Source organism: Leopardus geoffroyi, chromosome C3, assembly GCF_018350155.1.
Source record: "Leopardus geoffroyi isolate Oge1 chromosome C3, O.geoffroyi_Oge1_pat1.0, whole genome shotgun sequence".
Lineage (NCBI taxonomy): Eukaryota > Metazoa > Chordata > Mammalia > Carnivora > Felidae > Leopardus > Leopardus geoffroyi.
This window is the reverse complement of record NC_059338.1, coordinates 29779674-29793933: the sequence shown is the minus strand read 5'-3', so window position 1 is coordinate 29793933 and position 14260 is coordinate 29779674. Positions and strand designations below refer to the sequence as shown.

Below are 14260 nucleotides of genomic sequence, written 5' to 3'. Positions count from 1 at the left end.
TTTGAGGATTCTGTTCATTCAGACCGGAGCAATTAAAAAAAAAAAAGACCTGATAACAAAACGACAAAAATCTTCATTAATAATTATATACCTGAAGAAATATCTGCCATTGCTAAACAGAAGCATGGCTCTCTACCTTTGATCCTTTGACAGGGTACTCAAAGCTCAGAACAGAGCCGTGCTTCCACAATACTTTCTAATGTAATTTTCAGAAATAAAAATACTTAACCATAAGACTCAGGCAGTATTGGAGAAGGACATAGAAACCAAGGTGCCTTAGAACCCACACATAATTTAAGAGGGTGCTCCACGATCTGGCTACTTGATAGTTCCTAACTAGGCAGAGGAAAATGTTCTGCAGTGCAGAGGAGTGTTTTTATTTTGTAACCTGTCCACACAGAGGTAATAAAGAATAACATCCAGTGAAAGAAACGTAGTTGTAATACTCTGACCTAGGAGTCAGGCATTGGAAAAGCACACGTATAAATTGAGTGTGAAGTTCTGTCATCCCTCGGAAGTGTATAAATGCTTAAAATACAAATCTGTATCTCGTTAAAGGACAGTTTTGCTTTCAAAAGAAGCAAATGAAAACTTCCGAGTCCTTTTGGGAAGGGAGCAGTGTGTGTGTCTGGGCTGGGGCATCCCAGCTGCTCTTCCCGTGAGGCCATCTAGCCTCTAGCTTCGGTCGTGTGCTCCTGGCCTGTGTGGTGTGCGGGCCCGCGAGCACCTCGGGATTCCAAGTCCAGACGCTCAGACAGCAAGAATTCGTCTGTGCTTCTGTCCCATGTCACTGTGGTGTTTGCAACTAAACTCCTCTATCCACAGTGGCTTATATTTATGTCAGAAAAAGGAAAAAAAAAATGACTTCTTTCACTTTCCATTGAAGAAGATACAAGCAAACAAGTTGACAAAAAAATGTTTTAAGACCCACTGAGGCTTTTTTTTTTTTTTTAACCATGTTAAGCAAAGTCACCACGGTACTTAAAAGCACTGATGTATTTTATTCTGTTTAACCTCAATCCGTTATTTTAGGTGGCTATCTGTTCCTTTCTTCAGTAGCCTCTGTTGGCATCAGAAGCATCACAGGGCTCAACAACACACAGGATGGCATGTGTCGTTTGCTGTGCCACAAGTTTACGATTATATTCAGCTGCAGTGATTCCTGACTCCACCCAGTTATTCATACTTTACGGTTTGCATGTTTACATGAGAAAGGAAGTGCGGCTCTCAAGCCTGAAGTAAATAGAAACTCTTCACGTTAATACTGCTTTAGGATTTAAAGTTTCTTATTATTTACTTATTTCTTTTGCTTTCTGTGAAGAGCCATTAACATCTCTATTTCACAGATGAGGTTGATGAGGCTTACAAGGTCAGGAACTAGCAGGGACCCAGAGCTAGGAGGTGGCAGCATCACAGCTGGAACCTAAATGCGATTTCACGTCCCCTTCACTGTGCCACACACTGCATGTTTTCCACTGCTGTAATAAAACTACTTAGAAGTCTGGGGGCGCCTGGGTGGCTCCGTCAGTTAAGCGTCTGACTTCGGCTCAGGTCATGATCTCGCGGTTCGTGGGTTCGAGCCCCGCGTCGGGCTCTGTGCTGACACTCAGAGCCTGGAGCCTGTTTCGGATTCTGTGTCTCCCTCTCTCTCTGCCCCTCCCCCGCTCGTGCTCACTCGCTCGCTCTCTCTCAAAAATAAGTAAACGTTAAAAAATTTCTAAGAAAAAAATACTTAAAAGCGTGACAGTTGCACTGGTCACTAACGTATTTACCATTGAAGGAAAACTGAGAACTCACCTAATAACTGTAACCAGCATCCACACAACAGCAGCCAATACCAGACTAGTGTTCCTGTGCTCTCAAACATCTCGACTTCTAAGGACAGAAGAATGGAGAAATTACAGGTGTGGTGGAAATAAATGAATGCTGCCAGCAGGCTGATCAGATGTATCCAGAAAACAGTAATTAGGTGCAAGAGACCGGGTCACAAAGACACGGGGGCTCCTCCATCAAGGAGCCCGCTGTCTGGGGGCGGATGCGGTTAGACCTTTACAAACATCTGATAAACTCTATGCGCTAATAGAGTGTGGACCCAAAGTAAAGGGCAGGTAAGCCAGTAAGATGCCACATCCTAGTGTTCTTTCGACTTGAGTTTTGAACTGCAGAGACCTCGGTTCTGGCAGCTGAGTCTTAGGGGCCTACTTTATGATCATCATCGCTTGACAAAACTAGCTGATTGTCAACTGCGTCCTCTTTACTTCCTTAGCCAGAGGCACCTGTGTTGCACTGTTTTCGCTCCTCTGTTGTCCCCTCCCACCGGACACAGAAAGGCTGGCTGTGCAGTCCCCTCAGAGGGCTGACCTTGAACACTTGAGAGAACCACGGACACATCTGCATGTGAGGCAGTTCATGCTTAGCTTCTTTATCCTTACAGTCGGTGCCTAAACACAATAGGTGTTCCGAAGTTATTTGTCAAATGAATAAATGAAAGAAGGCTGCCTCGTACTGTCTGGGTCAACTTCAAAATCACGCCCAAAATTTAGTTTGATTTCTGCTAGGCCCCCACGAATTTCCTGCTGTAGATACTCCTGCCCTAAAAATGGAAATTCGACGTTGACTTCCCTGCTGTGACTCCCTGTGGTTCACACATACCATTTCAGGGGACCCAAGTGCAGCTTGAAAATTCAAACCACTGGTGGCTGTGACAGCGACCTTCCGATTCCCTACTTTCTCTCTTAGCTCCTCGTGCTCTGCCCCTGCCCGAATTACGGCTCAGCTCTCCGTGCCCTGCTCGTCCTCCTAGTCTCCGTCCAAGAAGGCTGCCAGCACCAGCTCCACCGACCCCTCGGCCCGCAATCTCCACTTCCAGCCCCGAAAGCGGCCTGTGGCCCCACTCGTGCATCCAGCTTCCATCTTGGCCTTTCACCTGGAAATTCCGTTGTCCTCAACCTCAAAAAACTGGAATCAACCTCCTAGTAAAACCGACTCCTTCCTGGCGCACATGTAGCCACCGTGGCCGGAACCTTTCACGTTTTCTCATACTCCTTCCTCTTTCCCACAGGGAAGGCGCCTTATGCCCAGACAACCACCAAATCCCGTCAATCTTCACACTTTTAAACTGTTCCTCATTTTCACTGCCACCAGTCTTGCGTCCAGGCACTTCAACTTTGCAAGAGCATCCAAGTAGTCCTTCCCTAGTTCTGTTGCCCGCTCCCCCCCCCCCCCACCCCAAACAGTCCCGCCAACCGGTACCCAATTTTCCTCAGACACTGCTTTCACTTTGTCATCCCCACCGGTCAAAAACTCCCACAGGGCCTTATGATCACAGTATAGAACTCAGACTCATGGGAGCAGCATTTAAAGCCCTCACAGGCTTGCCCCAACTTGGCTTTTCAGCGACATCAGAACATCTCCTAGACACCCCAAGAGGCACACTAAAACTCAGAAAAAATTGACGTTTCAAGGTAACTCATCAAAGTAATCACGAGAAGTATGATGGGGGTGAGAGAGGAGGGGGCTGGGGTGTTGTGATCTGTAACCCTTTGGCACTTGGGACTACGAATGGTCTCACTCGCCATGTTGTAAGTGCGCCTTCCTGTAAACACACCTCTTCTTCAGAGAGGCTGACCTGCTCTGACCTTGATAGAAGGCAGGATATCACAGTCAGCCTCACGTCAAAGATATGTATAGTTCATTTTCTCAGGTAGTGTGTGAGCTGCTTGAGAGGAAGCACCATGTCAAAATCTTGGTATCCATAATGCTGCCTGACAGACAGACAGTCCTTGGGGCGCCTGGGTGGCTCAGTTGATGAAGCGGCCGACTCTTATTTCGGCTCAGGTCATGGTCTGGCAGTTGCTGGGTTGGAGCCCTGCATTGGGCTCTGTGCTGCCACTGTGGAGCCTGCTTGGGATTCTGTCTCTCTCTCTCTCTCTCTCTCTCTCTCTCTCCCTCTCTTTCTCACAAATAAATTTTAAAAAATGTAAAAAAAGAAAGAAGGTGTTTGCCCCGTGGTAGGAAGGGGCTGTTTACAGTCAGTCTGAATTGAAGGTGACCTTAGAAACTGGTTTCCCTGGTCAGTGGTGGAATCACAGCACAGGGGTGGGGCATCCCTATCCACACACACGGAACACTGCTGAATTCCTGCTGCGAATAACGGGAAATGCACACTAACTTTCCCACTCCAACTTTCTGTGAAGTCACTGAAAAGTTAATGGCAAGTCCCAGTTTAGAAGCTTCTGTGGGCAGAATCATTGCAAAGAGAAAATGTTACTTCCTTTCCAAACAAATTCTGGGTCCATTTTTATATTGAGGGACTTCCCTGCTGCTGGTCTTTTAAGTTTCTGATGGGTTGGTTTTTTTGCCTTGAACCTTTGAGCTGTGGAAACCTGCGAGGGAGGGCAGATAGATGGGAGCCTTACTTTCCTTGAAAGCCACACTCTTCCCCTCACCCTCCACTTCCACCCTAACTCCTCCCCCAGGCTTCCTAAGGACCAACATGAAGTCTGGGGGATATCAGGCCGGGGGACCATTACACAGCTGTGGGCCACAAGGCTTTCACACTGAGTCACCCCTCAGCAGCGTGGGCTGGAACCCAAACACTCATGTCTAACTCAGACGCTGTCCTTTCCCGGCCACCCCAGATTTAGTATCTGAAAGTTTCGGAAAGAAACATCTGAAACATTCTGCGTGGCCTCTGGCATCCAGGGTGGGGTCCCTTCCCTGGTGTGTGCCCGCCATCCCTCAGGTGGTTAGGCTGCAGGGCAGGGGCAAGGACTGTCCTTGCCTTTTTTAATCTACTACCCCTGCCTGACATACGCGCACGCGCGCGCGCACACACACACACACACACACACACAAACTTCTCCTGTGGGGCTCAAAGGGATGTGGTCTATGGGAAACCTCATCTTGGCAACCAGTCAGGAACAGTGAGTAAAACAGAGGACTCCCCATTCCCAATTCAATAACTCAGCAAGAGAGGGCGTGGACGCCCAAGGAAACATGGCTTTCAAGGTCGCCCTCCCACTCAGCACGCGGAGTCGTCACTGTTAACCTCCCTGTCGGCCACAGCTGCGCTGGCGTAATGCCATCTGTCTGCGCTTTGGTCCTGTCAGCAGTTTGTCTGCAGCATTCTGTCACTCTCTGAAATTCACCATCGGTGACGCCAGGCCCAGGGAGCTCTGGTTGTCTAAGGCTCAAAGACCCCCCCCCCCATGGGGATTATCTCCTGGATTCCCAGTGCAATCCCAAAATTATTTGCTGATCACCCACTGTGTGCAAAGAAAACATCATGTCCTGGAGGGGAGGAGAAGCGGCGTGAGGAGGCGAGTCTGGCATCAAGACAGGTGAACACAAGGGCAGTCTTCCGTGACGCAGTGCAGGCTGGAACACAGTGTGCCGGGGGTGCAGGTGCAGAGCCCATAGGGAGGGGAGGGCCTCTACCGGATCCCCCACTCGGGGACAGGGCCTTCATTCCGCTGGGGCTAGTATGACCTCCACGACACCCAATCAGGTACACAGAATCCCACCCATTTGAAGATGTAGAAACTGGAGCCCAAGATCGCCCCGCTGTCACGTTATGAAGTGATGCAGAAGCCAGACTCGTGCCGCTAATAATCTGACCTGTTCTGTTTGCTCACCGACCACAAGCAGACACAATGACATATAAGATACGTATTTAATAAGTTTGACATCACAACACCGCAGGGTTTAAAACAATATTTTTAATTCAACAGTGTTGGGAAAATTGGACAGAAATCTAAAAAAAAAATTACACTTTAGGTAGATTAAAAAAGATGCTAGAGAATTATTTTTAACAAGAATACAATTGAATGTTTTCAGATCAAAGAAAAAGTAACATTCTAAACTCTGAAGTTGCTAAGAGCAACACATTTGACCTTATGAAAATGTAAAACCAAAAAAAAAAAAAAAGAAAAACAGCTAAGAAAAAAGTCTGGAAAAATATTGGAATTAAATGGGATAATGCTTGGGGCGCCTGGGTGGCTCAGTCGGTTAAGCATCCGACATCAGCTCAGGTCATGATCTCACAGTCTGTGAGTTTGAGCCCCATGTCGGGCTCTGTGCTGTCAGCTCAGAGCCTGGAGCCTGCTTCAGATTCTGTGTCTCCCTCTCTCTCTGCCCCTCCCTCACTTGTGCTCTCTCTCTCTCTCAAAAATAAATAAACATTATTGAGAACACAAGCTGGTGCAGCCACTCTGGCAAACAGTATGGAGGTTTCTCAAAAAACTAAAAATAGAACTACCCTACGACCCAGCAATTGCACTACTAGGTGTTTATCCAAGGAATACAGGGATGCTGTTCCAAAGGGACACATGCACCCCCATGTTTATAGCAGCACTATCAACAATAGCCAAAGTGTGGAAAGAGCCCAAATGCCCACTGATGGATGAATGGGCAAAGAAGATGTGGTATATATATACAATGGAGTATTACTCAGCAATCAAAAAGAATGAAATCTTGCCATTTACAACTACATGGATGGGATTATGCTAAGTGAAATTAGAGAAAGACAAATATCATATGACTCCACTCATAGGAGGACTTTAAGAGACAAAACAGATGAACGTAAGGGAAGGGAAACAAAAATAATATAAAAAACAGGGAGGGGGCCAAAACAGAAGAGACTCATAAATACGGAGAACAAACAGGGTTACTGGAGAGGTTGTGGGCAGGGGGATGGGCTAAATGGGTAAGGGGTATTAAGGAAACTACTCCTGAAACGTCGCACCATATGCTAACTAATTTGGATGTAAATTTAAAAAAATTAAAATTAAAAACAACAGGGGGCGCCTGGGTGGCTCAGTCGATTAAGCATCTGACAGCTCAGGTCATGATCTCACAGTTTGTGAATTCGAGCCCCACATCGGGCTGAGCCTGGAGCCTGCTTCGGATTCTGTGTCTCCCTCTCTCTGCCCACCCCCCACTTGTGCTCTGTCTCTCTCTGTCTCTCAAAAATGAATACATGTAAAAAAAATTTTTAATAAAAAATAATAAAAAACAATGAATAAACATTAAACAATAAATGGGATAATGCTTAATCCTAAATAGTTCATATAAATAAAAAAATATAAGATTATAGTAGATAAATGTATGAAGGACATGATTAGACAGTTCACATAAGAGGAATTAAGTATGGAAAGACTTTGAATCTTATTTATATTCAAGGGAATGTAAATTAAAATGAGGAACCACTTTTACCTCATTACCTATTAAAGTGGAAAAAGTATATTTTGCTGATGAATATTTCTAACACGACTATGTTGAACCTGTTACCCTTGTACAATGCCATACAATTACTGTCACTATAAGCATCTATATCAAGCCATTTTCAGACTTTTACCATATATCATGAGGACGATGTGAAAGAAAAAGTTCATACGTGCAACTATTTGTTACAAATTTCTAGAATAGCAAAAAAAAAAAAAAAAAAAAAAAACCACTAGAAAAATCCAAAATATTCAAAATCAAAGTATTAGAAGCAGTCTAGAAAAATGTGGATTTATATGGCATTAATCAAAAAAAGCAGCCTATAAAAGTATGTACATTCTAATTACAAATGACTCTGAAGTAGCTGTGTAAAAAAATATGTGGAGAACATCTGAAATGGAATGTGAAAAAAAAAAATCTAAGAATATGGGATTACAAATAAATTCTCTCCTTCTCTGGTCGGAAAGAAATTCACCAAAGTGCAGGACCAGGCCTGAGTGGACTTGGCTTGTTTTATATTCTGCAATCTAGTTACATGGCTTTTATCATGAAAAAGGCAAATATCACGTTCAAAATTTTCCCTAAAGGTTAAAATTCTGTGTACGGAAAAATTAAAATTGGCGGGGGAGAAGAGGTAAGAGCTTATATATATAGCTCATAAAAGGGCAGAAATTAAAGGAACCTACTCTTGAAAGTAACCTAGTTCAAAGCAATGGGTATTTTGTTACGTAGCTTGTTCTCAGGCTCGTACCAATCATGGTGATGGACAGAGAGAAGCTCTATGCGCAAGGCGAGGCTGACCCACATAACAAAGTCGGTCCAGAGAGAGGAAGGCCCATAAGGTACGGAGGCCAGAGAAGGCTCCTGAGGGCAAGACGGAGAACGAGGGAAGACCACTTCTGCTTTGCTTTGTTGACACCTGTCAGAGACTGGCCAAGATTCTCAGCTAAGCAGGAAGAATATTCTATTCGTTGGCTTGTTTCTAATCCTGTGGGGAGTCCCCCTGAGGAGGAGAAGAGAGAGAGTATCGTGGAGTTAGTTAGCCTTGGTCACTGCAAGTTGGATAGAAATCTATCCAGTCTTTGATGCCTCCTCCCCTCCAGACAGGTCCACAAAGGACCACAGGACTTGGCCATGGCACAGAGAATCCACCACGTGCCCTGGGCCACAGACTTCCCTCGGGTATGAGACCATAGCCCCAGGAAGCCAGAATCTCTGTGTTTTTGCTAAACAACCTACTTCTCCTTCCCCCTCAGTCCCCTGCCTAGGCTTCCCTCTCAGTCCCCTGCCCCATTCTTCTTTCTCGACTTGGTGGTTTCCTGGCCCATTCATCTCTAGCTTTCACGGTCACTCATGCCTTCTCTGCCCCAGACTGACTATGCCTGAGGGGAGGTGAAGTCCAGCAGCACCGGGCCCGTCCCCGATGGTCCCCAGGCTCTGGCAAGCAAGCGCTGTCCTTGCCAGCCTTGTAGGGAAGGAGGCTGAGGCCCCCTAGGCCACCCAGCCTCAGTGCCACTCACCAGCAACCGTGTGACCAGACATTAGAAAAACTGCTCTGAGTCTCCAGCAGCCCACAGATTCTCACCCTCTCTGGGTGGTCTTCAGAGGAAATTCAAGCCTGAGGTTTGGGATGCCCATGGAGGGACAGGCCAGAAACCAACGACTCCCTAGCCTCTTCTCCTGTGTGCCTGTCCCCCTCTTGTAATTGGCCGGGCAGAAACAGTCTTGACAAGAACAGCCTAGACACAGACATGCCCAACTCTCCGTAATTTTTCCCACTCCCTGGGCATTCCCATGGGCCACAGGGACCTCAAACTAGGGTGACCGTATGTCCCGGTTTGCCCAGAACAGTCCTGGTTTGTGGCCTGAGTTAATTACCATAGATCCTTTTTCACTCTCAGAAGTGCTCCGGTTTGATCATACATGATTTCATCACCCGACCTCAAATCAACAAGAAACAGAATCCATACACACACATGCCTCTCTGTATTCCCAGGCCCAATGAACAGCATTCATACAGTTCCCAAACACAGCCACCCAGACCCATCTTTTGACTCCTCTCTGCTGAGATCCACAATGTTACAATGATCTCTTGAACAGATCCTCGTTTTTCTGTCCCCACTGCCAGTAATCTATTTCACATGCTCCCTATCCCCACACAAATAATCACAATAGTCCACTCTGGGGCCTGGGCCTCCACCCTGTCCAATCCATAGTTCTGCCAGTGATCCTTTCAAAACAGACGGATGTCATGCCCTACCCTCAAAGGTCCAGTGGCTCTCCACTACCTACAGAATGAAATCAAGATCACCCTGTGATCTGCTCCCTGCTTCCTCTCCTGCCACCCCCCTCCCACCTTGGGCTCTGGTCACACTGGGCCCATGTACTGCCGCTCTGTTCACCCTTCAGCTCCTTCCTGGACCTAAACTCAAGGGCTGTCTCCTGGAAGACCTTTTCTGATACCCCCTCCCATCAGAAGTAACTGTTCTTTCCTCTAAGCTCCAAGAGAACTTTGCTTTTCACATTTACCAGTTTGACTTCTGGCAGGCTGGCCCCTGCACATACTGTATATGTATCTATCTCCCCTGCCTAAACAACGAACTTCCAAGGTCAAGGTGGCATCTCTCTCTCAATGCCTGAAAACAGTGCCTGCCACATGAAGGAGCTCACTGTTAAGTGAACTGAATCAAATAAAATTGATAATCCACCCAATGGGTCAGTCACTCGCTCCTGGTGACAGTGTGGTGGGGTCTGGGAGAGCACACATATTGAAACATGGGTTCCAGCACAGTATCTCATGGGAGGGATGTCTGCTAGGAAGAATTCGGACCCAGAACAAAAGCAAAGATAAACAAGCAGGACCACACCAAAATAAAGAGCTTTTGCGCAGCAAAGGAAGCCATCAACAAAATGAAAAGGCAACCTACCGAATGGGAGCAGGTATTTGCAACTGATGTGTCTGATATGGAGTTAATACCCAATATACACAAAGAACTTACAGCTCAACACCAGAAAACACAAACAATCCAATTAAAAAAATTTTTTAACATTTATTTATGAGAAACAGAGCATGAGCTGGGGGGGGGGGGGGGGGAGATACGGCATCTGAAGCAGGCTCCAGGCTCTGAGCTGATTGTTAGCACAGAACCTGGGGCGGGGCTCGAACTCATGAACCATGAGACCATGACCTGAGCTGAAGTCAGACACTCAACCGACTGAGCCACCCAGGCGCTCCAAATAATCCAATCTAAAAAATGGGCAGAGGACCTGAGCAAACCTTTTTCTAAAGAAGACATACAGATGGCTAACAGACACATAAAAAGATACTCAACATCACTAATCGTCAAGGAATTGCAAATCAAAAACACCACGAGAGATCACCTCACACCAGTCAAAGAGGCTAATACCAAAAAGACAAGAAATAGCAAGTGTTGGCAAGGATGTGGAGGAAAGAGAACCTCCATGCACTGCCGGTGGGAATGTGAACAGGTGCAACCACTATGGAAAACAGTATGAAGGTTCCTCAATAAAAACAGAAATATCACACATTTGGGAATCTACCCAGAAAAAAATGAAAACACTAATTTAAAAAGATACTTACACTCCTATGCTCATCACAGCATTATTTACAAAAGTCCAGATATGGAAGCAACTTGTGTCTATTGGTAGACAAATCAACAAAGGAAATGTGGTGTGTGTGTGCACTGTCTATTCTATGTATACTCTAATTCTATGTAACGAAATATTAATCAGCCATAAAAAAAGACCAAGATCCTGCCAAGTAAAATATTCAGAGAAAAGCAAATGCCATTTGATTTCACTTATATGTGGAATCCAAAACAAAACAAAAAAACCCCACAAATAAACAACAGAAATACACTCAAATACAGAGAACTCGTGGTTGCCAGAGCGGAGGAAGGTTGGAGGGTGGGCAAATTAGGTAGGGGATTAAGAAGTACAAACTTCCAGTTATAAAACAAATAAGTCACAGGCATGCAAAGTACCGCATAGGGAATATAGTCAGTAATATTGTAATAATGTTGCACGGTGACGTGATAACTACACTCGTGGTAAGCACTATGCAATTGTCAAGTCACTATGTTGTGCACCCGAAATTAATCTAATATTGTATGTCAACTATACTTTAAACACAAAACGCAAATAATCCAATTAAAAATAATTTTTAAAATTATAAGAACTTTTTGAAAAGATAAAAAAGGATCCCGACCTAACTGGAGTTGCCCCAAATCCCTGATGTGGAAAGGGCACACCATAATAGAAGGCTTCTGCACAACCAAGGAAATCATCAACCAAACAAAATGGGGAGAAGCAAGGGCACCTTCTGGAGTAAGGGTGAGCTTTCTCTCACCCATCCTCTCCTGGGGCCCCCATTCCTTTCAAAGTCAGGCATCATTCCTACCCTTTCATGAATCTCCCCCTGACTCCCTCAGTAGGTAAGGGATTTCATCCTTCTCTAAACTCCTGACTCCTAATTAAAGACAACTAATGTGCTGCGAAATTGGGTACCATCTTGAGTCATCTTTTGTACTGAGCTTACTTCTGTGTTTGGCTTAATAGGGACGTTTGGCCAGATGAGGGCAGATAGAGAAGAGCTGGGATTAAAATCCCAGGCTCTGATCCTTTCTAGCTGGGTAGCTCTCCCTCTCTAGCTGAAAACCTTCCCACGTGGCTCCATGAAGACTTGATTTGGTCAGAAAAGCCACTGTTTGAGTTAAGACATTGAGCCTACAACAGCTGAAGAGCTCTGATGGCCGATGCCTGCTTAGGAGGCAGGCCCCGAAGCCACAGGCTCCCCAGTTCACCCCGACCCCGTTGCACACCAGATAGCAGAACCCCTCTTTCCTAGAGGACGGGGGACCCGCAGCAGGCTGAGGCACCAGCCTTACAAAACCCTCAGCTGGGGTTCTAGGCCCTCACCCCTAATAAAACTAGAGAAAGCAGCAGCGCGGAGCATGGGAAGGAGCGAAGTGGGGGACGAGAAGGGAGGAAGCCTCTCGGGCACCCGCCACCTGTTGCAACCTGACATCAGACTCCCCCTGGGGGGCAGAGCGGGTCTCCCAGCCCCGAGGCCTTGTCCTCGGAGGATCCAGCTGTGAAGCCCCCTCCGCCAGGTCCCCGTCTTTCGCCTGGGGCCAGCCCCAAATCGTTGGTCTCTACCCCCAGGAGCCTGCCCCTCCCACTCCACCCCCTCCTCCCCCACCTTCCTGCCCACGCATTTGCCTGGGTCGAGGGTGGCAGGAAGGGAGGTGCTGGGCACCGGCCGTGAAGAGCAACCCCCCACCTCTCCCTGGGAGAGCCCGCACCCAGGCTGCGTCCGGCACAGGCCCGACGGCCCCCGCCATGCACCCCACCGAGCCCAGGAGCCCCAGCCCCGGGACGGCGTCCTGGGACTACTCGGGGTCCGGCGCCCTGGAGGAGCTGGAGCCGTGCCTGGCCCCGGACCTGCCCTACGGCTACGCCTACATCCCCGCGCTCTACCTGGCGGCCTTCGTGGTGGGCCTGCTGGGCAACGCCTTCGTGGTGTGGCTGCTGGCCGCGCGGCCTGGCCCGCGACGCCTCGTGGACACCTTCGTGCTGCACCTGGCCGCCGCCGACCTGGGCTTCGTGCTCACGCTGCCGCTGTGGGCGGCGGCGGCGGCGAGCGGCGGCCGCTGGCCCTTCGGCGAGGGCCTCTGCAAGCTCAGCGGCTTCGCGCTGGCCGGCACGCGCTGCGCAGGCGCGCTGCTGCTGGCGGGCCTGAGCGTGGACCGCTACCTGGCGGTGGTGAAGCTGCTCGACGCGCGGCCCCTGCGCACCCCGCGCTGCGCGCTGGCCGTCTGCTGCGGCGTGTGGGCCGTGGCGCTCCTGGCCGGCCTGCCCTCCCTGGCCTACCGGGGGCTGCAGCCCCTCCCCGGCGGCGGGGGCAGCCAGTGCGGGGAGGAGCCCTCCGACGCCTTCCAGGGCCTGAGCCTGCTGGTGCTGCTGCTCACCTGCGTGCTGCCCCTGGGCGTCACCCTGGTCTGCTACTGCCGCATCTCCTGCCGCCTGCGCCGGCCGCCGCACCTGGGCCGGGCCCGGAGGAACTCGCTGCGCATCATCTTCGCCGTCGAGAGCGCGTTCGTGGGCTCCTGGCTGCCCTTCGGCACCCTGCGGGCCGTCTTCCACCTGGCGCGCCTGGGGGCGGTGCCGCTGCCCTGCGGCCTGCTGCTGGCGCTGCGCTGGGGCCTCAGCATCGCCACCTGCCTGGCCTTCGTCAACAGCTGCGCCAACCCGCTCATCTACCTGCTGCTGGACCGTTCGTTCCGCGCCCGGGCCTGGCGCGGAGTCTGCTTGCGCGCCGACCGCCCGGCGCGCAGGGGCAGCTCCGTGTCCTCGCTCTGCAGGGACGACAGCTCAGTGTTCCGGAGTCCGGCCGGCAGCTGGGAGCGAGCCCGGCCGGCGAACGCTGGCTCGGCAGTGCCGTAGCCGCCCCGGCCCGGTGGAGGTGGCGGCCCCGGAGCCCGCGGGGGGACGAGACCCGCGGGAGTGCGTGGGGGGGGGGGGTGGGGGTGGTGCCGGCTTCCCCAGACATGCCTTCTCTGCTGGCTGCGGGCCGCCCCAGCCGGCGCTGCCTGGACTCCCAGGGTCTCCTTCATTAGCTTTCTCAGAACCTCAGCGCCTTTTGAACTCTCTCCCACCTCCGCCCCCAAACCAGTCTGCTGAGACCAGCTGTTCTCTCAGCCCAGTGGGCGTGGGGGGGGGGGGCGTAATTTTCTCCAGTCCAATAAAGGTCCTATGAGACCGTGCAGACAGCAATCTGGACACCCACATACATGTTCGCCAAGTAGAAGAAGGAGAAGTGGGTTTCCTCCTCTGCCCCATCGGGAATAACACGGGCCAGAATACCAAACCCAGACTCCCCCAAGAGTGACTGTTGTCTCCGGCTATGCTTTCTCTGAACCCCTACAAATAGCTACTACCTTCTGAGAAATACCTTCTCGAAGTCACACTCTCTGGCCCTCTCATTCTCCAAAATTTCTATAGAATATGGGAATCG

The 14260-nt window shown here is 49.4% G+C and overlaps 1 protein-coding gene across 1 annotated transcript; it reads left to right on the top strand.

The window, feature by feature from the left end:
- Positions 1–11992: 11992 nt before the first annotated feature.
- On the top strand, positions 11993–13991 carry GPR25 (G protein-coupled receptor 25). The gene has a single exon (XM_045456556.1). It carries the CDS (start codon positions 12586–12588, stop codon positions 13687–13689), a length of 1104 nt encoding a protein of 367 aa, XP_045312512.1. The 5' UTR covers positions 11993–12585; the 3' UTR covers positions 13690–13991.
- Positions 13992–14260: the final 269 nt, after the last annotated feature.